Here is a 27649-nt window from a genome sequence, read left to right as displayed (position 1 = left end):
CAAGGAGAATTTTTTTATACGTTCTTCCAGAAATTTTCTAATGTCGTAATTTTGGATGCTGAGATGGAGAATACTGGACGAGAAGTTCAGAGACCTTGGTTCTGCCAAGAACAAACTTTGTGACTTTGGATAAGTTATCACTGGGCTTCTGCCTGTGTAAAATGAGGGTGGTAGACTATGGTTTCTCAGTTCCCTTTCAGCCCTGCCTCTAGGAGGGGGCTTCTTAGAGACTCCTTTCACTAAGCACAGGTAGTCTCTGCATAGTAAACACGTGATAAATATTTATAGATGATAATGACTGGTTTTCTTTTCTTAGAAAAGGTACAGAGTGGCCTTTTTGCCAGAGGCAAATATTAAATAGGACAAATATTTAATATTTATTAAATGATAATATTTTGGTTTTATGTAATCACAGACTTTTAGAATAACGCTTATCCCCTTCCATCTTTGCTTCTCCTCTTAGCCAGAATAGAAGCAGAGCTCCATCATTAGCATTACTCCATTATAAATACCATCAACTTCCCTGCCTCTTTACACCTCTGACCTACTTTCCTTACCATGGTTAAGCCAGCTGTCTGCTTTTGCTGTGTCTCTACCCACTCAGCTGAATATTACTAGAGAAAATCACAACTAGGCTGACTGATTTCATTTTAAATTTATAACCATCAACCTCAAATGGACTCCCAGGCCAACAAGATCTCCCTAGTAATTTGTTCCCTTTTTCACTACAAAACATCTGTCATCAAATCCAGCCTTACTCCTGAATTCCATACACATTTGTTCCATTATCTTCCTTTTTTTTTTTTTTGTGAGGAAGACCAGCCCTGAGCTAACATCCAATGCCAATCCTCCTCTTTTTTGCTGAGGAAGACGGGCGCTGGGCTAACATCCGTGCCCATCTTCCTCTGCTTTATATGGGACACCGGCACAGCATGGCTTAACAAGCAGTGCATCTGTGTGCGCCCGGGATCTGAACCGGTGAACCCCAGGCCACCGCAGCAGAGTGCGCGCACTTAGCCACTTGCGCCACCTGGCCGGCCCCACCATTATCTTCTTGACATATCCACATGGATGTTTAGTAGGCATTCCAAACTTAACACGTTCATCTTTGAGTGAATTCTGGATCCAGGGAAAATATAATAAAGAGTATGTATTAAAGAATATTGTATGTATCAATGTTAAATTTATGAGTGTGATAATTGTAGTAATGTACTTGTGCAAGAGGGTATTTTTTTTCTTAGAAGATATGTATTAAAATATTTGAGAGGAAGTGGTTCAGCAAAAGAAAAATTTGGTGGGCCAGCCCCATGGCTTAGCGGTTGAGTGCACGCGCTCCGCTGCTGGCGGCCCGGGTTCGAATCCCAGGTGCACACCGACGCACGGCTTCTCTGGCCATGCTGAGGCCACGTCCCACATACAGCTTCTCCAGCCATACTGAGGCCACGTCCCACATACAGCAACTAGAAGGATGTGCAGCTATGACATACAACTGTCTACTAGGGCTTTGGGGGGGGAATAAATAAATAAAATCTTAAAAAAAAAAAATTTGGCAAAATGTTAGCAATAGATGAATTAGGTAAAGGTATACTGGTGTTCACTTATTCTTTTTTTTCCTTAATTTATCGCATTTTATTTATCCATTCATCAGTTGGTGAACATTTGGATTGTTTCCTCTAGTATATTGCTTTTTAAAAAGATTTTTTAAATTATTTTATTGAGGTCCTGTTGGCTTATAACCTTGTGTAAATTTCAGGTGTACATTATTAAATTTCAGTTTCCACATAGACTGCATCGTGTTCTCCACCAATAGTCTAGTTTTTATCTGTCACGGTACATATGTGCCCTTTTCCCCCTTTTGCCCTCCCTCTACTGCCTTCTCCTCTGGTAACCACTAATCTGTTCTCCTTATCTGTGTTTATCTTCCACATATGAGTGAAATCATGCAATATTTGTCTTTCTCATTCTAACTTACTTTGCTTAGCATAATACCCCCAGGGTCCATCCATGTTGTAAATGGGACAATTTTGTCTTTTTTATGGCTGAGTAGTATTCCATTGTATGTATATGCCACATCCTCTTTATCCATTCATCTGTTGATGGGCACTTGGGTTGCTTCCACATCTTGGCTATTGTGAATAATGCTGTAATGAACATAGGGGTACATACATTTTTTTGAATTGTTGATTTCATGTTCTTTGGATAAATACCCAGTAGTGGGATACCTGGGTCATATGGTATTTTTTGAGGAATCGCCATTTAATTTTTTGAGGAATCTCCATACTCTTCTCTGTAGTGGCTGCACCAGTTTGCATTCCTACCAGCACTGTATGAGAATTCCTTTTTCTCCACATCCTCTCCAACATTTGTTAATTCTTGCCTTGTTTTTTTTTCTCCTGTAGAAGATCAGCCCTGAGCTAACATCCATGCCAATCCTCTTTTTGCTGAGGAAGGCCGGCCCTGAGCTAACATCTATTGCCAATCCTCCTTTTTTTCCCCCTTTTTCTCCCCAAAGCCCCAGTAGATAGTTGTATATCATAGTTGCACATCCTTCTAGTTGCTGTATGTGGGACGCCGCCTCAATGTGGCTGGAGAAGCGGTGCGTTGGTGTGTGCCTGCGATCTGAACCTGGGCGGCCAGTAGCACAGTGCGCACACTTACCCGCTAAGCCACAGGCTGGCCCCTTGCCTTGTTAATTATGGCCATTCTAACAGGAGTAAGGTGATATCTCATTGTAGTTTTGATTTGCATTTCCCTAGTAACTAGTGATGTTGAACATCTTTTCATGTGCCTGTTGGCCATCTGTGTATCTTTGAAAATATTTCCGTTCAGATCCTCTGCCCATTTTTTGATTGGGTTGTTCACTTATTTGTTGTTGAGTTGTATGAGTTCTTTTTATATTTTGGAAATTAACCCCTTGTTGGATATATTTGCAAATATTTTCTCCCAGTTGGTGAGTTGTCACTATTCTTAAAGTTTCTCTGTAGGTTTGAAATTTTTCAAAATTAAAATATTGGGGAAAACTTTAATATACCCAAACTGAAGTCTTGATTTACCACCACACACACACACACACCCCCAACCTGCTTCCTCCCAGGTCTTCCCTATCTTGTTAAATGGTGACTTCGTTTTACTTGTTCCAAGGCAGAAACCTTGGAATCATTCTTCAATCGTCTTTTTCTCTATCAACCCACATTCAGTGCATTAGCAAATTGTGTCTGCTGTGCCTTCAGTATATATCATGACTTTGACCACGTCCATTGTCTTGACTGCAGTCATTCCTCTTCCTTGTCACCATCGCTTTCTTTATTGCAGTCACCTCCTAACTGACCTCTGCTTCCACCCTTCCACACTTACTTACCCTAGTGTATTTTCCACATAGTATCCAGGGTGATCCATTTACAGCATAAGGAGACTCTACTGCTCAAAGCTTTCCAGAGGCTCTTGTATCATTTGTAATAAAATCCAGAATCCTTATTTCCTACAGTGATGCGTGGTTTGCAATTCTACATGATTTGCCCTTCAGCCCGTAATCTCTGATCTCCTGTCTCTCTGATCTCCCCTACTGCTGTCCCTCACTTAGTCCTCTTCAGCCTCCCAGCCTCTGTACCTCCTGTTCACTCTGCCGAGATTGCTGCGCCCTCGGAAATTCACAGGGCTCACTTCCTCACTTGCTTCAGGTTTCTGCTCGCACGTCAACCTAGAAGAGCAGCTTTTCCTGATCATCCAGTATAAGGCGGTCCTTTCTACTGTTAATTTATCCTTTAGTCTGTTTATTCTTTTTCTTAACACTTCTCGCCACTGGCATTTTATGTTGTGTTTATGTTGTCTTCCTCCCCACCTCCCACCCCTGCCATTTAAGGGTCAGGAGAGCAGACTTGGTTGTCTTTTGGGTTTACTGCTTTAGTCCCAGTGTCTAGAACCATATTTAGCGCACAGTGGGCACTCAATAATTGTTTGTTCAGTGGATGAATTTCACGCCTTCCTTCTCTTTTCATTCTCCCCTCTTTCTATCTTATATATTGTTGAGAAAACAAGAAATTTGACAGGATCTCCCCTATTTTTTCCTGTTGTCTTTCTGGTATGATTTCTGGTTTGTTTCCATTATTGTCAGGGAACATACTCTATGATTTCAGTTCTTTTAAATGTGTTGAGGTTTGTTTTATGGCCCAGGATGTGATCTGTCGTGATGAATGTTCCACGGGCGCAATAAAAAATATATATATTCTGCTATTGTTGGGTAGAATGTTCTATATGTGTGAATTAGATCCTATTGGTTGTGTTGTTCACATGTTCTATATCCTTGATGATTTTCTGTCTAGTATATCAATTGCTGAGAGGTGGGTGTTGAAGTCCCAGCCATGATTGTGGATTTGTCTGTTTCTCCTTTCAGCTGTATGAGTTTTGCTTCATGTATTTTGAGGCTCTGTTTGATGTGTACACATTTAGAATCAGATGTCTTCCTGGTGGATTGATCCCCTTATCATTATGTAATGTCCCTCTTTGTCTCTAGTAATTTTCTTTGCTCTGAAGTCTACTTTAATTGGATAGTAATATAGCAACACCTGCTTTTGCATCGTCTATATTGATAATAATATATATACTGATTTTCTCTGAATTCCCTCCTGTAAAATAAAATAAATATTTTTGCTTCTAGGAAAGGGCAACTTATTGTGATGTAGATTCCATCCATCCCATTCTTCTTCCTCAAGGACGTCACTCCTGCAGATATTCACACTCCTATGGTCATTTTTCTCTGTTTTGTACATCTTCAATCTTCTTTTCTACCAATCATTTCCCTCAGTATCCTAACATAAAACAATAAAAACAAAACAAACAATAAACCGCCCTAGACGTCAAACCGCAAACCAGCCCCCTTCCCTTACTCCTTAGCAGAGCAGAGTTGTTTGTACACTCTGCCTGTCCTTCCTTGTCTCCCATTCACTCTTTAGCCCACTGTAATCTGGCTTCTGTCTCCACCGTTCCACTAAAAGTGCTCTTGTCAAGGTTATCAGTGAACTTGATGTTGCCAAAGGCTCATTTCCAAGTGCTCCTTCTACTAGACTGAAGTCTAGGAACACGGCAGAACGTGCACTTCCTGCAGGAAGGCTGTCAGGAGAGAGGAAGGGGCTAATCGGTGCGTGTCTAGTTCCTGCTCGTAAAAGAACCCATTAGAAAAATCTCTCCTTCCCTGGAGAAGAGAGAATGAGAGGATGGCAGAAGACACCGGAAGTGTTTCTCCAGCGGAGTTCCTCACACACAAGGGGAGGATGTGCGTTCCGCCAACATTAAGCTCCTGCACTTTTGATTCCGTGCTTTACTGTCTCTTTCTGGGATCTTGCGTATAGTCGATTTTTCTGTCTAAATGAAATTTTGAAGCACAGCCTGATATAACTTCCTAATGAAATCTTAAGTATGCATTTAATGGAATTACTAATTTGTTGGATGTCATAAATTTAAAATTTAGTCCTTACAAATTCTGCTAGAAATTAATGCTGCTTAAATAGTCAGGTATGTATAGTAATTTTTGCTTGACTTTTTATATATTTATCTGTTTTTCCTTTTCCTCTTATAGGATGATTGCTTTGAAAAATATTAATTATAAAATCAGCAGCTCTTCAGGGAATTTACCTAGAAACAATGGAATTTAACGATATAATATTTGAGTAACAGTTGTCTTTTCCATATAATTTAGACAAAAGCTTTATTGAAGAGCCAGGCCTCGTACTCTGCCCTGGAGGGCTGTTGAATTTTCAAAGTGGCAGAGAAGCCTAATTTCACATGTGAAAAAGAATTAGTCCTCCAACTTAAGGGACTACCACGATAAGGGCCAAATTTTGCGTTAATCGCGTGCAAGTTAACAGAGCTGCTGCTTTTGCTCGCCTTCCTGCTCATTCCAGCACCTCTCTTACTTTCCCTGTTATAGTTACACACACATTTTTTGCCTGAAGTGAATTTTCTCTGTATATCAGTAGTAAAACTACTAAGAATTGTATTCAATTTGTAGGTGGAAATCCAGGCCTGTTACAGGGCAGGGGTGGGAATATTTGGTTTAGAATGTTTGCTTCTTTAGGGAGCCTTTTATACTTAGAGGTTTGAAACCTTGCTGCTGGGTCCATCTGTAAACAGATTTGATCATAGAAAGTTGGGGAAATCAGCTTTTATCCAAATGAGTCGTAGATACACGTTTGCTTTAACGTCATTCATTTCTGGTTACTTTGATTTTTAAGCACTCCTTCCTGCTCTAGTGTAAACTTTTCCATATCTAAATGATATTTAAAAACGTGTATGATATGTATTCTACTTAACAGGCATTGAAGTATATGACTGCCTCTAAAATGGACTTTTGTTAGTGAGTATTAAGAACTTTGACGATAGGGGCCAGCCTGGTGGCGCAGGCGGTTAAGTGTGTGCGCTCCGCTTCGGAGGCCCCGGGTTCACAGGTTCAGATCCCAGGCGCGTGTGCACCAACGCTCCCCTTGTCAAGCCATACTGTGGCGGCATCCCATATAAAGTGGAGGAAGATGGGCATGGATGTTAGCTCAGGGCCAATCTTTGTCAGCAAAACAAACAAAAGAAACAAAAAAGAAAGAGGAGGATTGGTATTGGATGTTAGCTCAGGGCTGATCTTCCTCACACGCACACACAGGAAAAAGAACTTTGATGATAGCCATAAGAATACTCATGGACTTTTGTTTAGTAGAAGTTTGTGTACATTGTCCAAACATGAAAATCTAAATAGTTTGAGGTTCTTTATACTCTCCTTCCTTCCCCCAATTCTACCTACCTATGCTGTTTGTCTTCACTTTAACGGACAGCTACTAAGTTTCTGCCAAATGTGAAGATTTTGGAATTGGTGGCAGACCAAGATAGATCCCTTTCCTTTTAAGCGTGAACATCTAGATGAGGGAGACAGGCTGGTAATGTGTTCTTAAGGATAGTAATAGCTTAATGAAAGGAAGTGGTCTTGAAGAATATGTAGAATTTTTGTTCGTTCAATAGTCTGGGCCTGGGGCCAGCCCCGTGGCTTAGCGGTTAAGTGCACGCGCTCCGCTGCTGGTGGCGTGGGTTCGGATCCTGGGTGCGCAGTGACGCACCGCTTCTCCAGCCGTGCTGAGGCCGCGTCCCACCTACAGCAGCTAGAAGGATGTGCAGCTATGACATACAACTATCCACTGGGGCTTTTGGGGAAAAAAAAATAAATAAAATTTAAAAAATATATAGTCTAGGCCTTAGGGAATTTAATTGAGAGAATAGAGAAAGGACATTCCAGGTAGGAAGAAGAAAAGCATCTATCAGTGGACATTCTGTATGTACCTGAAAGAACTACGTGCTAAATCTCTAATTCAAAATTAAATGTGCCTCTCTAACAGATCAGAATTGACCATCTCCATTTTATGCCTTCTCAGCACCCCATGTGTTTCTGTTATAGCACTTACAATGCTTTACTGCACTTTTTAAACCTTTTGACTCTGCCCCATTAAATTCTTTGAGGACAGGAACTTTGTCTGCTACATCTATATGTCCTTAGCACCTCACTCAGTTCCTGGAACACACTTAACTTGCCTGGAATGTTTACCAGCAAACATGTGTGTGAGTATTATCCTTTTTTAGACTGTATACTTGCTCCAGTAATGACGCTGCTATTGGAAACATTTGGGGCTGCTTGTTGGTGTTAGAGGGACTACTAAAAGATGGTTAGAAGAGGCCAGAGAATTGCCTAAACAGGACCTAGACAGACCAATAGTAGGTACATTTGTCCTTGTACTCAAATCTTATCAGATTCAGTGATACTGAAGTAGTCTTTTGTGATACTCTAGTAGTCTTTTCATCTTAAAAAAATAGAATGGTAATAATCAGACTTAATGTGACAATTAAAAGAAATTTATAAATTATGTACTGCTGATACCACATTAAGCACAAATAGTAGCTATTATTAGATAACTATTTTTATGATAATAAAACCTAGCATGTACCAGTTTACAAACCAAATGCCAAATCTGTTAATTTATAATATTAGTGAAACTGTCACATAGACTAAAATTGTGTTGTCCTCTGTGTCTTCTTTCCCAGTTAGGAAATTTGGCCTCAGAAAGGTTGCTCAGAGAATCAAGAGAAATAGTTGAATTATCTTAATGGTTACCATCACCATGCTCTGATTGCCTGATGTGCTAGTCTGCCCTAAAAGGATTGAACTGTCGCATCAGGCAGAACTTATTTGGGTTCCCTTTACCCTGGACACTTAACAGACTCTTCTTTGCCCTTCTGAAACTCCAGATTGACTATTCCTTGCTTCTTTCAACTGATTCCTCAAATCTGGAAACATCATTTATTTTAATTTCTATAACAGTCTGTCAGGTTTGTCAGATTTTTAGGGTATTTTCTGCTTAGGTTTGGAAGATATCTTGTCCCATAAAGTGACTTCTATAAGATGTTGATATTATCCATTATTTGTAAGGTTAAATCTAAGGGTTGATCTATTTCCAAGTTCTGGACGGTACTTTCACTCCTGTATTCAGTACACTCTGCTTTTGGCCTTACAAAACGTTATTTTGAATATTCTCAATGGTGGAAAGTTTTCATCCTTTGAAAATGAATTTGATTTTTTTTTTTTCCCCCAAAGCCCCAGTAGATAGTTGTATGTCATAGCTGCACATCCTTCTAGTTGCTGTATGTGGGACGCAGCCTCAGCATGGCCGGAGAAGCGATGCATCGGTGTGCGCCCAGGATCCAAACCCGGGCCGCCAGCAGCGGAGCGTGCGCACTTAACCGCTAAGCCATGGGGCCGGCCCTGAATTTGATTTTTTAAAAAGAGTGGAAAGTCAGATGCATATCGGCCAAGTCAGCCAGTTTGGTAAGAGGAGTAATACCATCTTTGTCCAAGAGTCATGTCAATAAAATCATAACACTTCTTTTTTTTTTTTTTTTTTTAATTTATTTTCCCCCGAAAGCCCCAGTAGATAGTTGTATGTCATAGCTGCACAGCCTTCTAGTTGATGTATGTGGGACACGGCCTCAGCATGGCCGGAGAAGCAGTGCATTGGTGTGCGCCCGGGATCCAAACCCGGGCCGCCAGCAGCGGAGCGCGCGCACTTTACCGCTAAGCCATGGGGCCGGCCCTCATAACACTTCTTGAATACTATCTTCTTACAAGGAGGTCTCAGGGGGAGGGTTCTAAAATGTTTTGAGCAATGACAGTAAGAGTAAACAACTGGAGTAACTTCCCGAGTTAAGCATTCTGGTGAGGATGTCATCATTTGTATACAAGCTTTTTAAAACATTTTATAGTCATTTTACATGTTCCATCTTGTTCACGAAAGTCTCTGTGTCTTCTCCTTTAAGGTGGACTTTCAATCTTCTAACTCAGTAGTTCTCATTCTTTTTGGTCTTAGGACTGCATTACACATTTAAAAATTATTGAGGATTCCAAAGAGCTTTTTTTTTCAATTGAGGTATAATTGATGTTAGTTTCAGGTATGCAGCATAATGATTCAATATTTGTATATATTGTAAAATGATTACCACAATAAGTCCAATTAACATCCCAAAGTGCTTTTGTTTATGTGGGATATATCTGTCAGTGAAACTGAGAAATTTAAAATTTAAAATATTTACATTCATGTACAAGTGACAGTAATAAACCTATTGAATATTATCACAAATATTCTTTTGAAAAATAGCTATATTTTCCTAAACAAAAAATGCAGTGAGGAGTGACATTGTTTTACATATTTGCAAATCTCTTTATGTCTGGCTGAATAGAAGTTAACTGGGTTCTCATCTCTTCTTCTGTATCCAGTCTCTTACTGTATGTTGTTCTGGTTAAAGTATATGAAGAATATCTGGCCTCTTAGAGATACATAGTTGGAAAAGGAAGGATTATTTTAAGATCTTTTCAGATGATTGTGGATAGTCTTCTTTGATACTGTACCAAAACTTGACAAGCAGTAGTTTTTCTTAAAAGTTAATTGCAACGTAGAATATAGAATTATATCAACGAACTTTTCAGACATTAAAACCCATTGATCTGTCTTACACTTAGAGTGAATCTTTTACCCAGGAATGATTTAACATCATGCATTGGTCATTTGGAAATATTGGTCCACTGAGTTATGCAGATCTTACAAGTATTGACGTGTTTCCTTATATAATTATCCCCCCAAAATCACATTCATTAAAATCCCCAGTGACTTCGCCAAAAAGGACCTTAAGTATTGGGAAGCTATCAAGCTTACAGTGGTGGAAAAAAGTTTTCCAAAATTCACATATTATCATTGGCAACAAATACTGTCAGTTATTTTCCTTGAAGTGACAGGCTCACTTTCTTCGTTTTCAATAAAATGTTTGCCAAATACCAAAGTCTGTATAATCATAGTTTGTCTATCAGTAGTTCTTTCAAATAAAAGGATATTCCATGAAAACAGCATCCAACTCAGATGATCACACAAGTGCTTTTCCTAGAGAAAACCCTTTGTACTTCAGTTTGGCACAGAAGTGCTTTATCTGTATGTGAAGTTAGGGGGAAGTCCCCAAGACTGCCTTCACTCTGTCACCAACTGGAGAGTTCCCCAAGACCACCTTCAGGTGTAATAATTCGCTAGGACTCACAGAACTTGCTGAAAGCTGTTATATTCATGCTTATGGTTTACTATGATGAAAGGATGCAGATTAAAATCATCCAAGGGAAGAGATGTAATGGGGCGAAGTCCAGGAGAATTCCAGATGCAGAGCCTCCAGCTGTCCTCTCCCAGTGGGACTGTGGACAGTGCTAACTTCTCCCTCCCAGCAACAATGTGTGACGTATGCCCACCAGGGAAGCTCACTTGAACTTTGGTGTCTTTGGAGCTCTCATGTAGACATGGTCCCTGCCCAAACAGCTGACCTCAGTCTCCAGTGCCTCTGATACCAGATGTCAGCTTACCCAAAGCCCCCACCATAAGTCACATTGTTTGACTCTCTGGTGTGGCTCAGGACCCTCAAGTAAACAATGATACTTTTATCAGGCAGGATGTTCCAAGAGGTTTAGAGATTATCTCCCAGGAGACAGGGCAAAGGCAGCACTTCTCTTTGGTCAAGAGTGAATTCTTTCCTACTAGTATGCTTTTCATATCATCACAAAGAATATTTTAAAAAGCACTCAAGAGTCATAATTTAATAGAACTAATACTCTTTACTGCCTCATCAGAGACATTCTTATGTAAAAGTAGTTTTTCTTGTTTGGGTATGTTTTTCTGCCAGTGGTGAGGAACACCATGTGTAATAATACAGCTTGATGCCAATGTCCCGAGTGTGCTGGGTGCCAGCAGTTTTACCCACTGTTGCACCCTCAGTGCAAGTGTCAACTTTGTGAAAAAGATGAGCAGTGTCTTAATATATATGAAAATAGTTTTGACGTCGGGTACGCCTTCAGAATCTCTGCTCTCTCCTCTTTCTTGTGTGTGTCATCAGCAGTCTGTACCTTGTTTTGTAGTAAAATCTCATCTCCTGGAGGACCTAGACTGCAGGTTCTTTGAGGGCAGGTTAATTGTCTTCCTCATCTTTGTAGTCTCTGTTTTACCTGTCGTAGTGCTTTGTAGATAATAGAAATTCAATAAATATTTGCTAAATTAATATATAGAACCTTTTCATCACTTCAGGAAATCTTTTCAAAACTTTTGCTTCGATAAAAAAAACACAAGGGGTGACTGCTTTTCTTCCCATTTCTGATATGCTTGTTTTTTCTTTTGTTGTGTAGAAGGGTCGTCAAATCTGTGCTGATTCCTTAGAAACTTGAGAGTCAGCTCTGATTACATTTCCCTCATTGACATTTAAATCAGTCACCAACTTCTGCTTGCTGTCATCCTAACTGAGGTCTTGGTGCGGGCACTCCTCCTCCAGGTTAGTGTGAGATCCAGCCTTCGCTCCATTTCTGGTTATGCTCTCAATCCATTCCCTACTAGCCACCAGGATGAGCTGTTTGAAATGCCGGTAGTAATAGCTCATACTTACCTAGTACTTACTCTCTGCTAAGCACTCTTAACATATCGAATCCTCAGCAGCCTTGTGAAGGAGATACTGTTAGTTATCTTCACCTTACTGATGAGAAACCTCAGGCCCAGAGAAGTGACCTGGCAGGTCTGGTTCTGGAGTCCCAACTCTCTACTCTCAACCATTCCTGACTGCTTCTCACTGTGTAGCTTAAAACCCCTTGCTCTTGTCCACAAGCCAAGGAGCAAGCTCCTAAACATGGCAGCGAAGACCTTCTGTGATCTGGCCTGTGCTTTAGCACTTTATTGTCTCCTGCCTGTTTCATGCTACAAGCTCTGGCAATTCAAATCTGCGTGTAGTTTACCTACACACAGTGCTATTTATAACCTCTGTGCCTTGGCTGTGTTGTCCCATCTACCTGGTATGGCTGCCCCATTTACCCCCCAACAAATTCATGTGGGAGTTCCTCAAGGAAGTTTTTCTCCACCTTTCTTTTTTGTGCCCTCCCCTCTACTAGATAAGGACAATATAATGGGCAGACAGATTAAAAGCTGATACCTATATAACAAGTGTGATAAGTATAGTGGAAAAGATACTTATAACACATAAGGAAGGTAAATACTTTGCAATAGCAGTTTGGTCCTGTATCTCCAACTACACTATCAGTTCTTTTGAGGGCAGGGACTCATTTTATACCATCAGTATTTGGTACAAAAACAAAAAATTAAATAAATATTTTCTGAATAAATGAACACAATTTTTCTTCTAAATTGTATTTCCTATTTTATAATTTCCCCCAAATCCTCAAAATTATGAAAAGTCTTTTTTTATATACTTTTGGAAAATTGTATAAATGTAGATTTCTAGGATTTTATGTTTTTAGGTAATGATTTTTCCTTCTCTTTTTTTTTTTTTTTGTTTTACAAGCTCCTTGCCAGACTTGAAGGTAGAAGTTCCTTGAAAGACATAGAACCGTATCTGTTTGCTGATGAAGATTCACCTGTGCTTGGTAAAAACAATCTCAAACCAAAATATAGTGTCATAAATTAAGTTATTTTTGGGGGCTGGCCCAGTGGCATAGTAGTTAAGTTCACGCACTCCGCTTCAGCAGCCCAGGGTTCACAGGTTCGGATCCTGGGCGCAGACCTATACTCTTACCGAGCCATGCTGTGGTGGCGTCCCACATATAGAGTGGAGGAAGATGGGCACAGCCCAGGGCCAATCTTCCTCAGCAAAAAGAAGAGGACTGGCAACAGATGTTAGCTCAGGGCTAATCTTCCTCACATACACACACAAAAAACCCACATGTTTGTTTATATACATACACATACCCCTAGCAAGAAGCTATGTAGGTTAAACTGTAAAATTAAAAACTGAGCAACAGATCCTGACAAAACACTTTTAAGCCTTCCTTATCTATGTCAGATGAGATGACGTTTGGCTTATCTGTGGTAAATCTTCAGAATACACATTGACCTCTCTTATCCCAACACACAATATTTGTGGGAGTCTTGTTGTTATAATTCCTTTTTTTTTCTACAGAAGTTTGAGAATCACAGGAAAGTCCTTAGGTACCCTGTTCTCTTAATATTTCTATGGTAGGGAAAAGACATATCTACTTGTTCTATTAGTACTTCTACACTAGCAAAAACTTATCAAGAAGATAGTGTGGTTAGGTTGTTTTTTTCTTTTTTAATGTAACAACTTTATAGAGATAGACTTCACCCATTTAGGTGTACAAGTCAATGATTTTTAGTATTCACACAGTTACGCAAACATCACCACAATCAATTTTAGAACATTTTCATCACCCCAAAGGCATGCCTAGGGCCGACCCCGTGGCTTAGCGATTAAGTGCGCGTGCTCCACTACTGGCGGCCCGGGTTCGGGTCCCGGGCACGCACCAACATACCGCTTCTCCGGCCATGCTGAGGCCGCGTCCCACATACAGCAACTAGCAGGATGTGCAACTATGACATACAACTATCTACTGGGGCTTTGAGGAAAAAAAAAAGGAGGAGGATTGGCACTAGATGTTAGCTCAGAGCCGGTCTTCCTCAGCAAAAAGAGGAGGATTAGCATGGATATTAGCTCAGGGCTGATCTTCCTCACAAAAAAAAAAAAAAAAGCCATACCTATTAGTAATCATTCCCCATTTCCTCCCACCTCCCTCAGCCCTAGGCAACTGCTAATCTACTATCGGACTGTAGATTTCCTTTTTCTGGATATTTCATATAATTGGAATCATACAGTAAGTTGTGTTCTGTGACTGGCTTCTTTCACTTTGTATAATCTTTTCAAGGTTCATCATATTGTAGCATGCATCAGTAGTTCATTCCTTTTTATGGTTGAATAATATTCTGTTGTATGGGTACACCACATTTTGTTTATCCATTCATCAGTTGACAGACATTTGGGTTGTTTCTACTTTTTGGCTGTTATGAGTAACACTGCTATGATTATGTGTGTACAGGTTTTTCTGTGGATATATGTTTTCAGTTCTCTTGGGTAGTACCTACAAGGAGGACTGCTAGGTTTTATGGTAATTTTATGTTTAACCTTTTGTGGAACTGCCTGACTATTTTCCACACCAGCTGCACGTTTTACTTGCCACCAGCAGTAAAATGTATGATGGTTCCGATTTCCCCACAACCCGCAAACAAATGAGTATGAAGTGATTTCTCATTGTGGTTTGATTTACATTTCCCTTATTGCTAATGATGTTAAGCATCTTTGCGTGTGCTTATTGGCAATTTGTATAGGTAATTTGGAGAAATGTCAGATCTATTGCCCATTTTTAAAATTGGGCTGTCTTTTTATTATTGAGTTGTAAGAGTCCTTTATATAGTCTAGATACAGGTCCGTTATCAAATATATGATTTGCAAATACACATTCTGTGGGTTGTCTTTTCACTGTCTTGATGGTGTCCGTTGAAGTGCAAAGTTATTAATTTTTTTTTAATACAGGAGTTTATATGATTGTGACCCTGCCCCAATCCAAGGATAAGATGCACATGGGAAAGCGGACCCCAGGGTCCTAGGTCTCTGTGCCCAGAACCAAGCCCTCTCTTCACTTTGTTGTCCCCCTGCCCATCCCTCAGCCCTCACTGTCACCCACACTCACCAGCTGCAGTCCCCACAAAGTTATTGATTTTGATGAAGTCCAATTTATCTTTGGTTGCTCATGCTTTTGGTATCATAGCTAAGAAGCCATTGCCTAATCCAAGGTCAAGAAGATTTACAGCTTTTTTTGTTGTTGTTATTGATTTCTATTTTCATTTTTTCTTTTTTGGCTGAGGAAGATTCATCCTGAGCTAACATCTGTTGCCAGTCTTCCTCTTTTTTTTTTTTCTTTGCTTGACAAAGATTAGCCCTGAGCTAACATCTGTGCCAATCTTCCTCTGTTTGGTATGTGGTTCACCGCCACAGCATGGCTGATGAGTGGTGTAGGTCCACGCCCGGGATCCAAACCCACAAACCCGGGCTGCTGAAGCAGAGTGTGCCGAACTTAACCATTACACTACAGGGCCAGCCCTTGTTTTCATTCTTTTCTGATCAGAGAACATACTTCTGTGATTTCAGTCTTTTAAAATTTATTGAGACTTGTTTTATGGCCAAATATATGGTCTATCCTGGAGAGTGTCCATGTGCACTTGACAAGAGTGTATTCTGCTCTAGTTGGGGCAGTGTTTTATTGCTGTCTCTTAGTTCTAGTTGGTTTTCAGTGTCGTTCAGGTCTTCTGTTTCCTTGCTGATCTTCTGTCTAGTTGTTCTATCCACTATTGAAAGTGGAGTATTAAAGACTCCAACTATTATTGTTGAATTGTCTGTTTCTCCTTTTAGTTCTGTTGGTTTTTCCTTCAGATGTTTTGGGGCTTCATGTATAGTTGGGCACAGATAAGTTTATTATTATTATTATATCTGATTGATGGATTGACTCATTATCATTATAAAGTGTCCTTTGTCACCTCACACCCATTAGGATGGCTACTATAAAAAAACCAGAAAATAAGTGTTGGTAAGGATGTGGAGAAATCAGAACCCTGTGCATGTTGGTGGGATTGTAAGATGGTGCAACCACTGTGGAAAGCAGTATGGAGGTTTCTCAAAAAGTTAAAAATAGAACTACCGTATGATCCAACAATTCAACTTCTGGGTATATATCTGAAAGAATTGAAAGCAGGTTATTGAAGAGATATATGCACACCTATGTTCACAGCAGCACTGCTCACAATAGCTAAGAGATGGAAGCAACCCAAATGTTCATCAACAGATGAATGGATACACAAAATGTGGTATATACGTACAATGGACTATTATTCGGTCTTAAAAAGGGAGGAAATCCTGTCACATGCTGCAAGATGGATGAACTTGGAGGACATGCAAAGTGAAATCCGCCAGTCACAAAAAGAAAAGTATTTGTATGATTCCATTTATATGATGTATCTAAAGAAGTCAAATTCATAGAAACAGAAAGTAGAATGGTGGTTACCAGGGGCTGGGGAGAGCAGGGAAAAGGGCAGTTGTTGTTTAATGGGTACAGAGTTCAGTTTTGCAACATGAAAAAGTTCTAGAGATCTGTTTCACAACAATGTAAATATATTTAACACTACTGAACTGTACACGTAAAAATGGTTAAGATGGTAAATTTTATGTTATATGTCCTTTACCACGATAATAAATAAAAAATGTCCTTCTTTGTCTCTAATAACAATTTTTGTCTGATAATAGTACAACCACTTCAGCTTTCTTTTGGTTACTGTTTGCAGAGTGTATCTTTTTCTGTCCTTTTTCCGTCAAGCTTTTTGTGACTTGGAATGTAAAGTGCGCCCAGTGTAGACAGCTGATAGTTGGATCATGTTTTTTTATTCCATTCTGCCAATCTGCCTTTTGTTTAGACTGTTTAATCCATTTACAGTTAGTGAATTACCAATAAGACAGGATTTATGACTGCTGTTTTGCTGTCTGTTTTATATATGTCATGTCTTTTTTGTGTCTCTATGTCTCCTTTACTATCTTCTTTTGTGTTAAGTAGAAATTTTCTAGTATACCATTTTAATTTCTTGTCATTATTTTTGCTTTTTTTGTGTGTGTGTGAGGAAGATCAGCCCTGAGCTAACATCCATGCCAATCCTCCTCTCTTTGCTGAGGAAGACTGGCCCTGGGCTAACGTCCGTGCCCCATCTTCCTTCACTTTATGTGGGACACCGCCACAGCATGGCCTGACAAGTGGTGCATCGGTGCACGCCCGGGATCTGAACCCGGGCTGCCAGCAGCAGAGCACATGCACCCAACCACTACGCCACGGGGCCGGCCCTATTTTTACTTTATTTTTTATGATTTTTTTTCCTATTGGTTGTCCTGAGGATTACAATTAACATCTTAATTTATAACAATCTAGTTTGGATTAATACTATCTTAATTTCAATATTTTATGAAAATTTTGCTACTGTATATCTCCATTTTTCCCCTTTGTGCTTTTACAAATTACATATTTATACATAGTATGCCCATAAACACATTTAAAATTATTACTTAATTAAAATTATTACTTAATGCAGTTGTTTCTTAAATCAGATAAGGAAAAAAGTTACAAATATAAAACACATTTATACTGTCTCTTACATTTACCTATGTAGTTACATTTACCTGTTCTTTATTAATTCATTTCAATTCAAGTTGCTGTCTACTGTCCTTTCAGTCAGCCTGAAGGACTCCCTTTAATATTTCTTATAGAGCAGAACTGTTAGCAAAAAAATTCTAAACTATCAATAAAAGACAAATTTTGATCAAACATGATAGACAAAAGATTGAACTTTCTTTTTTTTTATTATAATCTTGTGAGTGTATTTTTTTTTTAATATTTATTTATTTATTTAGTGTGTGTGTGTGTGAGGAAGATCAGCCCTGAGCTAACTTCCATGCCAGTCTTCCTCTTTTTGCTGAGGAAAACTGGCCCTGGGCTAACATCTGTGCCCATCTTCCTCCACTTTATATGGGACGCCGCCACAGCATGGCCTGACAAGCGATGTGTCACTGCACGCCTGGGATCCGAACCCAGGCCGCCAGTAGCAGAGCATGTGCACTTAACTGCTACGCCATGGGGCCAGCCGCTGAACTTTCTGTTCTTTCTATCAGAAAGGATATTATTAAGTTGAACTTATGAAACTGACATTAAAACATGGGTTTGCAGCACTATTTGAATAGTACATTTATAGAATCTCGAAAAACACCATCATGTTCAGTTACTAACAAAGTTTACTTAAAACTATCATGGATCTTATAGCAATAAAACTAGTTAGCTGAATACTCATTGGAGCAATAGCAGACATAAGACTGGGACTATAAGGGTTATTTATCAACAGCAGTTCATCAGAAATTTTTTTTTTTTTTTTGTGAGGAGATCAGCCCTGTGCCAACATCTACCAATCCTCCTCTTTTTTTTTTTTTTTTTTTTTTTGCTGAGGAAGACTGGCCCTGGGCTAACATCCGTGCCCATCTTCCTCCAATTTATTTTTTTTATTATTATTATTTTTTAAAGATTTTATTCATTCATTTTTTTCCCCCCAAAGCCCCAGTAGATAGCTGTATGTCACAGGTTCACATCCTTCTAGTTGCTGCACGTGGGACCCGGCCCCGCGTTAGAGGGAGAAGCGGTGCCCTGGGGTGCGCCCGGGATCCGAACCCGGGCCACCAGCACCAGAGCGCGCGCACTTAACCGCCAAGCCACGGAGCCGGCCCATCTTCCTCCACTTTATATGGGACACCGCCACAGCATGGCCTGACAAGCGGTGCGTTGGTGCGTGCCTGGGATCCGAACTGGCGAACCCCGGGCCGCCGCACTGGAGCGCACACACTTAACTGCTTGCGCCACCGGGCCGGCCCCTATCAGAAATTGTTATAGGGAAGCTCAAGTTGAAGCAGTAAGAGATTTAGGGGTTATAGGAGTCTCTAATGCTGTTGTAAACATACTTTTAATGCTTTTTTGGATACTAGTTATTCAGTACCATATACCAATTCATAGCCTCTTCAGTGCTATAGTGATACTCTTCTGCAAATTCAACTTATTTGTTTTACAATTAATAGCTTGGTAGCAAGATGATGTATCTTTTGGCTTTTCTTTCTTTTCCTTATTTTGAAGGATCTTTGGATTCATAAACTTACTCTGACAATCTGTTACCCAAAACCCCTTGCAGCATCCTATTTGTGAGAGGAACTATCAAGGCCAGACCATCCAGATTTTCTGATTTAATTTAATTTGTCAAGTGCCAAACTTTAGAGGTTTTTGTTGTTGTTGTTGTTGTTGTTTTACTACAAGTTGTCATACTCAGTACTTTGGACAAGGGTGCAATTTTTTGTAACAGCTCACAGAAACATATGAGATGGTGACTTCAGACACAGTTAAAAGGACCGTGTCTCCTCTATAGAACATAATGGTTGAAGATTATTATTATTTTTTTTTGTGAGGAAGATCAGCCCTGAGCTAACATCCATGCTAATCCTCCTCTTTTTGCTGAGGAAGACCAGCTCTGAGCTAACATCTATTGCCAATCCTCCTCCTTTTTTTTTTTTGTTTCCCCCCCCCCCCAAAGCCCCAGTAGATAGTTGTACATCATAGTTGCACATCCTTCTAGTTGCTGTATGTGGGACGCGGCCTCAGCATGGCCGCAGAAGCGGTGCGTGGTGCGCGCCCGGGATCCGAAACGGGGCCCCCAGTAGCGGAGCCCGCGCACTTAACCGCTAAGCCACGGGGCCGGCCCTATCTCAGGAATTTCTTAGGAAGAAAGTAATCTGATGAAGTGCATTCAAAAGATCCTGTGTTTGTGCTGGGGATGGATGGACTATTCAAGTCCCAACCTTAAAGTAGTTACAGGAAGTATAAATCAAGTAAATAGTCAAAATTATATAGCATGATGAAGGTGCTGATGGAAGATGATAAAGTTTGCTTTTCCTACCTCAGAATGTTATTGCTAGGATCAAATGAGGTATTATGAAGAAGTCCCTTTTCATTTGTAAAGTACCATAGAAAGGTTAATTGCCGCTGATCAGTCTTTTCTGCCTACTTGGCTGGGGAGAGGAGAGGGAGGGTTTGGTGCAGTCTGCTTATTGGTTTCCCCATCGTGTTTCTGCATGGTCCATTGTGTCCTATAAACCCCTTTCAGATTAATCTTGCTAAACTGTGTTTTCAACTTTCCTTTGCTACCATTAATATTGGTTCTGTGTTAATGTTTCTTCATCTAGTGCATGTAGTTTATTCTCTTTTTATAATATAGGGCAGTAAAAGACTTTTATTTGGGGCCAGGGGGAAGGTTTCAGCTTAGTTCCTTAGTAATATAGTAGGAGAGAGTAAACTGAACATCTGGGTTGAATATAGTTTTAGTCACTATGTTGACTTTTAATAAGAGCATCCATGAACAATTGTCAGTGTGAAAATAGTTTTGTTCCTTGAGGCTGGAATCTTTGAGGGGGGGAATCTTTTAATGTCTTTTTTTTTTTTTTTGGTGAGGAAGACTAGCCCTGAGCTAACGTCCATGCCAATCCTTCTCCTTTTGCTGACGAAGACTGGCTCTGGGCTAACATCCATGCCCATCTTCCTCTACTTTATATAGGACGCCACCACAGCATGGTTTGACAAGCGGTGCGTTGGTGTGCACCCGGGATCCAAACCTGCGAACCCTGGGCTGCTGAAGCAGAGCGTGCGCACCTAACCGCTGTGCCACAGGGCTGGCCCCTTTAATGTCAATTTTGAACTGCAAATTGTGTGTAAGATTGTAGTGGAAATTGGCTGAAGTTTTATACTACCTTAAATATAATGTGGTGGCAATTTGCTAGATTTCTTATACATTATTTGTCAATGTTCCAACATACAATAGTTTCTTAGTAATAACAGGAAATAAAGTAACTGGATTCTCAGATAGACTACGTAATTTGTTTGGGGCCTAAGAATCTGCATTTTTAACAGTGTTTCCAATTATGTGGTTCAGCCTTAAATTAAATGGCAAACTAACTAGCAAGAATTGGAAGGCCACTGTTTAAAGTGGATTTTGAAAAGCTCTGGAGGTGGGACAATTTCCCCAGGTGTTTTATTTAATTTGTGCTGTCCTCAATGAAAGAGAGTTATTGGAACCTAAATAGAAAGAGATTTGGAGTCTTTAAAGTTCAGAGTAGTTGACTTCTATTTATAAAGCTAGGAAAATAATTCACCTTACAGATGTCATTCCAGCTGGACACCGTTTCACGAGAGATTCATGTAGCAAAGAATAACTAAAGGCAGTCTGGAAATGTGTAGGGCTGTTTTCAGTTGAGGGCTGCTGTTGGCACTTAGGGCCCGAGAGCTGTGGGCTCTTGCCACCCTGTATGTGTGAAACTGCACAGTCAAGAATTGTTCTACCCATAATGCCAATAACATGGAGAAACGCTAATCAGGGATTGTTTCAACTGCATGCAATGGAAGTCCAACCTAGTGGCTTACGAGGTAGTGGCTTATTTTCCTCACATCACAAGTGGTGTAGAGGCAGGCTGTGCATAGCTGGTCCGGGGTTCCCTATTTTGATCAAAGTCTTGGATACCTCCTCTCCTCCTGCTCCACCATCCTTAGAGTCCACCTTTCATCCTCACTGTCTCAAGATGGCAGCTTCACCTCCAGAGAAGGGAGTGGTTCCTATATCTGGAAAGCAAAACTTAGAAATCCCGGCAGACATCCCCTGTAGCCTGTGTCTCACTGGCTACAGCTTTGATACCCAGTGACCCCTCTTTGCAAGGGAGAAAAGTGGTTTTTAAGCTGGGCACATTGCCTTCCCTAGTTGGAGTTTTATACTTAAGGAAAAACGAGAGAATTGGGTAATCAATTACCAGACACAGTGTGTACCATAGTATTTAGCAGAGTTTTGAAAGGCCCTGGACCTGTGGCACTCGATTGTTAACTCTGATGTCACCAATTTAAGTGTGAGTGCATGTGGACCCAGCCCCAGGAGATTCTCTTAAGCCCCTTTCAACCTTGTCATTCTGGTTTTCGAATTTTCTTGATGGTAGTTAATAGCCAACTTCTTTCTCAGAGGTGAAATTTAATGATTTAATTTCCTTATTTATTTGTATTTGCTTAACAGATCCATTTTGGCAAATAGATTTTCTTTCACATTCTAGTGAATGTCTTTTTAAACAATTTTGCAGACTTTTCATTTTGTAGCCTACTATTATTGTGCTGCTGCATTTTGACTGACATTTTTAAATTTTGCACAGGTGATATTCTTGAATTTCATGGTCCGGAAGGAACAGGAAAAACAGAAATGCTTTATCATTTAACAGCACGATGTATACTTCCAAAATCAGAAGGTGGACTGGAAGTAGAAGTCTTATTTATTGATACAGATTACCACTTTGATATGCTTCGGCTTGTTACAATTCTTGAGCATAGACTATTCCAAAGTTCTGAAGAAATAATAAAACGTTGCCTTGGAAGATTTTTTTTGGTATACTGCAATAGTAGCACCCAATTGCTTCTCACACTTTACTCACTAGAAGCTATGTTTTGTAGTCACCCCTCCCTCTGCCTTTTGATTGTGGACAGCCTGTCAGCCTTTTACTGGATAGACCGTGTCAACGGAGGTGAAAGTTTCAACTTACAAGAGGTGACTCTGAAGAAGTGTTCGCAGTTCTTAGAGAAACTTGTAAAGGAGTATCGCTTGGCTCTTTTTGCAACAACACAAAGTATAATGCAGAAAACCTCAAACTCCACAGAAGGGCCTTCCTCTGCGTCTAACCCTCCGAGTGATGCGGGTGTGGACTATAGACCCTATCTCTGTAAGGCGTGGCAACAAGCGGTGAAGCGGAGGATATTCTTCTCCAAAGACGATTCTAAAACCAGCAACCAATTTTCTTTAGTTTCACGTCATTTAAAAAGTAGCAATTTAAGAAAACATTTTTTTATCATTGGAGAAAGTGGGGTTGAGTTTTGTTGATATGTTTCATAAAATAGTCTTTGTGGGATAGTATGCAAGTTTTAAAAAGTCTTTAATCAGCTGAAGTGATTCCATTCTAAAGTTTTAAACTCTAGGGGAATTAACATAACAGTATTTCTATACAGAATGGATTTCTTAAAGTAGTACAGTAAAACTTCAAACTATTCTGTACCTAGGTCGTTGAAGATTAATCAAAATTATATTAAGTAAATTGTATATTAAGCTTATTTAAAAACTAAATCAATAATATACACATTTCAGCCTAAATAAAATAGACTTTTATAACTTTGTGTCACATTTCTGGAATTCAGTTAAGTACTTATTTGTTTAGGAAAGTTTAAATGCATTTCTAATTTCTTATGTATAACTCCTTTAGGAAGCTGTGACTTTGGGAAATGTTTCTGTAAAGCTGTTATTTCTATAAAAGGGATGAAAACAAGGAGCTTACCCATCTACCTTTCACACCAAAAACTATGGAAAGTCAGATCATTTTGATCTAAGTTACACCGAATTCCAAGATGGAATTGCATGATGGTTGGGTTTCTGTAGAATTTTTAAAACACAGGGAAATAAGATACCCATTCAAGGAATTCTGTGAAGATTGTTTTGAAATTTTCATCTCCTCCTCGTTAAGTTGTAGACAAATGCTAAAACTATATTAGAACTCTATGTTACTAGTATTGTCTTACCCATTTGGAATAGTCTAGACATACCCTGAAATGAATCAAATCTTTTTCAGCTGAGAGCTGGACAAAGCTTTATATACTTTGGTCCACTGATGGCCAGAATGGGGGAGCATGCACTCCAAAGGGTACACAAGGTAATGTATTGTGGTGGAAGAAAATTTTAGAACTTCTATTTATACACTTTAATCCATAAAAAGATTGCTATATCAATATTTGATATTCAAATTGACCCTGACACTCATTCAATCTATATGTAAGGTTGTCTTCTGTCACATACATAGTTGATATATCCTCTGGGAAATGTGGAAAGAATGGACAGAGGTGTTCTCGTGGGCACGTTCATTTATGTTACCTATTTAGTTTAAACTATCTAATTGTAAATTCACTTATCTAACAAAGATTCTTTTTAAGAGCTTAGAAAGAATCCTGCAGAGAACCTGAGATGGAAGATGATATTCTCCATAGCGCAGGGGAGCAGATGTAGCATGTACTGTCTGTGCCCCACCCGTGTACCCTGGGCCTCTTCTGGCTCCTCCTCAGTTTACGAAACCTGAAGACTTCTGAAGGTGTCTTCGGGATGCCAGAGCCCACTGGGCTGCATGTGGGCCAGGCCTAGCAGAGTGGGTCAGGATTTGGTATATAAACACTCCAGCGTCCTCACGCTTCAGTGAGAGGACACTGAGGTATTTCTCAGAGTGGCCTCAGGAGGATTCATGCCCAGTTGCTCCCGGCAATAATCTATTCATTAACACACCGTTTATTGCCTTCCATCCTTCCTTCCTGCTTCCCCACTCTCTCAGGGGGCCTCCTGAGATTGTCTCCCTAATGAATGACAAATCCTTGTCTAGGAACTACTTTTGTTTGAGGATGAGGGAGAACCAAACTGTCAGCAGACAATAAAAAGTCTTCAGACTAACAGCCCTTCAGGCCCAATATTTGCTTTTTAGCCACATTATGAAATTAAAAATGATAGCAGTCTAATTGGCAATCAAGTTGAATTACATTGGATCACATTACTATTTCACATCCACACACCTATATGCCCTCATAAATATTATTTTGCCATTAATATAATTTAAAATATTTTAAAATATTACATATTTTGGGGGCCGGCCCCATGGCCTGGTGGTTTGGGTTCGGCAAACTCTGCCTCAGTGGCCCGGTTCAGTTCCTGGGCACAGACCTACGCCACTTGTTGGCAGCCATGCTGTGGTGGTGACCCACAAACAAAATAGAGGAAGATTGGCAGGGATGTTAGCTCAGGGCGAATCTTCCTCACCAAAAAAAAATATATATTACATATTTTATCTATAGTTCATCCTTTTTCAATTTATATTTTTGTATATTTTATTACATGCAATACATGTTACACATAAATAATTTATAAATATTTGTATTTTGGGGGAATATGCTTATTTTTTCCCCTGAGAAGAGTATGTGATCATTAAGATTGAGAATCTCTTGCTCCATTCTAGAGTACTCCTTTTAGCTGTTAAGAAAAGATGACAGTTCAGTTACCTTCCCTTTCCAGCTCTGCAGCCTGGTCATGTGTGTGTTACATGTGTATATGAAAAACTCAGCAGAATCTTAGCCTTGACTATGAGAGGATTTTTCATTTCTCCTCTGTATAAATGAAGTGTTAATTTAATGGACTGTTATTCACAGATTTATAACTTATTCTTTGGGAACATGATTAAAAAATAATGAACTTTTATATTAACTTAAGTTATCAATTATATATTAATGTGTCAGACCAAAGACTTAGTTATCTTAAAAAGATTTGTTATCTGACATGTTACAAGGAATTAAGAATCCTGGTTAATAAAACATTGTTTTAAACTAAAAGTTATACCAATGGGATTTTTTGAACACTATAGAAATTTTAATACTTGTCAAAAGAATCAGACTTAAAGAGAAAGAGAAGTGGCATGTCTTCAGCTACCTAGGTAGCAGACACCGGGGACGCTGGATGGAACCAAAAGAACCACGGGAGTGAGTGATTACAAATCTTGGAATATTTATCCCATTTCCCTGTAAAAAAAAAATGAGCATCGTAAGATACTTTTCTTACAGTGAACTTGTTAGGATCATTGTGAGAATCTAGTAAAAAAATGCATATGAAAGATATTTCAGATGATCGTCTGATAAATGCTGTGCTAAATTAAGGTAGTGCTTACTTCACCACTTCCTTTGTGTGTATGAAGTTTCCAGCTTTCAACTATCAACTGCTGTGTTATTAATATCATTCAAAGCTTTTGATGCAGACCACTTAGCTATATGGATTATCTAAGAATGAGGGTGAAATAAAGACATTTTCAGAGGAACAAAAACTGAGAATTTATCACCAAAATTGCCTCACTAAAGGAACTTCTAAAAGATATACTTCAAGGTGGAGGAAAATTATCCCAGAAAGTCTGAGATGTAAGACGTAATAGTAAAGAAAACAGTAAGCAATGAGTAATCTAAAGAAATATTGATAGTATAAAACAATAGTAATGACTGATTTGTAGGAGGAAAAACCCAATTTAAAGTAAAAATTCTAGGGCCGGCCCCGTGGCTTAGAGGTTAAGTGCGTGCGCTCTGGTGCTGGCGGCCCGGGTTCAGATCCCGGTCGCGCACCGACGCACCACTTCTCTGGCCATGCTGAGGCCGTGTCCCACATACAGCAACTAGAAGGATGTGCAGCTATGACATACAACTATCTACTGGGGCTTTGGGGGAAAAAATAAATAAATGAAATTAAAAAATTAAAGTAAAAATTCTAGGTAACCTTTTGCCTATAAGACTAGTGCATGTAAGGTTGGTAATTGAAATTATATCACTCTAAAGATCTTATATTCTGAGGGAGAGTAAAGATATAGACCAACTTTAGACTTGATTAAATATGAACCTGACAATTTGAAGAGCTGCCTCTAAAAGAAACAAATTAGTATATGTTCCAGTAGTACATGTTGAGGAGGCAAAAGGGAAATGAGAAAAACAAAAAACGAACAAAGACACAGGAGAAAAAGTGGATAGAACATACAAGCTCTAAACCATATGATAGAGATAAATCCAATTGTAAATGGGTTGAACTCTTCGAAAATCTTGGGTTGTTAGACTAGATTTTTGACAATCCACTATGTATATGCTTTTTGAAGAAATGCGTCTAAAACAAAAATACAGAAATATTGAGAGCCAAAAGATACCAGAGAAATATCAAAAGGAAGCTCTTGTAGCTGTATAAGTAGACTTTTTTACTATTACAACATTTTCTGTTTTAACAGAGATTGCTACATAATGATAGAAGGTTTGATTCATTGTTTAATTTTATATGTCCTCAGTGAGATAACTTCAATGAATACAAAGCAAAAATTTAGAGAACTACAAGGAGAAATTGACAAAGTCACCACCATGGTAGATATTTTAATATACCTGGGAGATCAAGCAATTAAAAAAATCAGTTAAAGACCTAGAATCTGAACACAAAATCAAGCTTGATCTAATGAACATATGCAGACTCTGCATATAAAATAAGAATGCATATTCTTCTAAACACAAAAGGAAAATTTATCACATGCTATGATAAGAAGACATTAGCAAATTTCAAAGAATCAGTATCATGGAGATCCTCTTTCTTGACTATAATGCAATTGCCAGAACTCAACAACAAAAAAGATAACTAGAAAGGTTACAAATTTAGAAAAAAAGTTTAAATTTCTAAATAATAGTTCAAATAAGAAATCATATTCAAAATTAGAAAATACTAACATACAACTTAAGTTAGAAAAGGAGAATAAACTCAAAAGGACATAGGAGAAAAACAGTAGAAATGAGTGAAATAGCAAAATCGTAAAAACAAAGCCAAATGATCAAAGAGCTCAAATAAACAGTTTTAGGAATCACAAAGAAGACATAACTAGAGGAGAGATTTTTTTAGAATGTTAATAACCATATCAAAAAATTGGAAAACTGAGACAATGAACACATCTTACCAAAACAATCTCAAAAAAAGAAAAACTGAAAAATACTATAATTACAAGACTTGAATCAGTAATTTGA

At 39.2% G+C, this 27649-nt stretch overlaps 1 protein-coding gene across 1 annotated transcript in view; it reads left to right on the top strand.

Moving 5' to 3' along the window:
• XRCC2 (X-ray repair cross complementing 2) overlaps positions 1–27298 on the top strand; it is a 29681-nt gene extending 2383 nt beyond the window's left edge. Inside the window, exons 2-3 of the mRNA XM_058533846.1 lie at positions 12892–12973; positions 22204–27298. Of these exons, the coding sequence (XP_058389829.1) occupies positions 12892–12973; positions 22204–22922 (801 nt within the window). The 3' untranslated portion in view covers positions 22923–27298. The remainder of the gene's footprint in view (positions 1–12891; positions 12974–22203) is intronic.
• The last annotated feature ends 351 nt before the right edge of the window (positions 27299–27649 follow it).

Source organism: Diceros bicornis, chromosome 3 (genome assembly GCF_020826845.1).
Source record: "Diceros bicornis minor isolate mBicDic1 chromosome 3, mDicBic1.mat.cur, whole genome shotgun sequence".
NCBI lineage: Eukaryota > Metazoa > Chordata > Mammalia > Perissodactyla > Rhinocerotidae > Diceros > Diceros bicornis.
The sequence above is the reverse complement of the archived record's forward strand: the minus strand, read 5'-3'. Positions and strand labels throughout refer to the sequence as shown.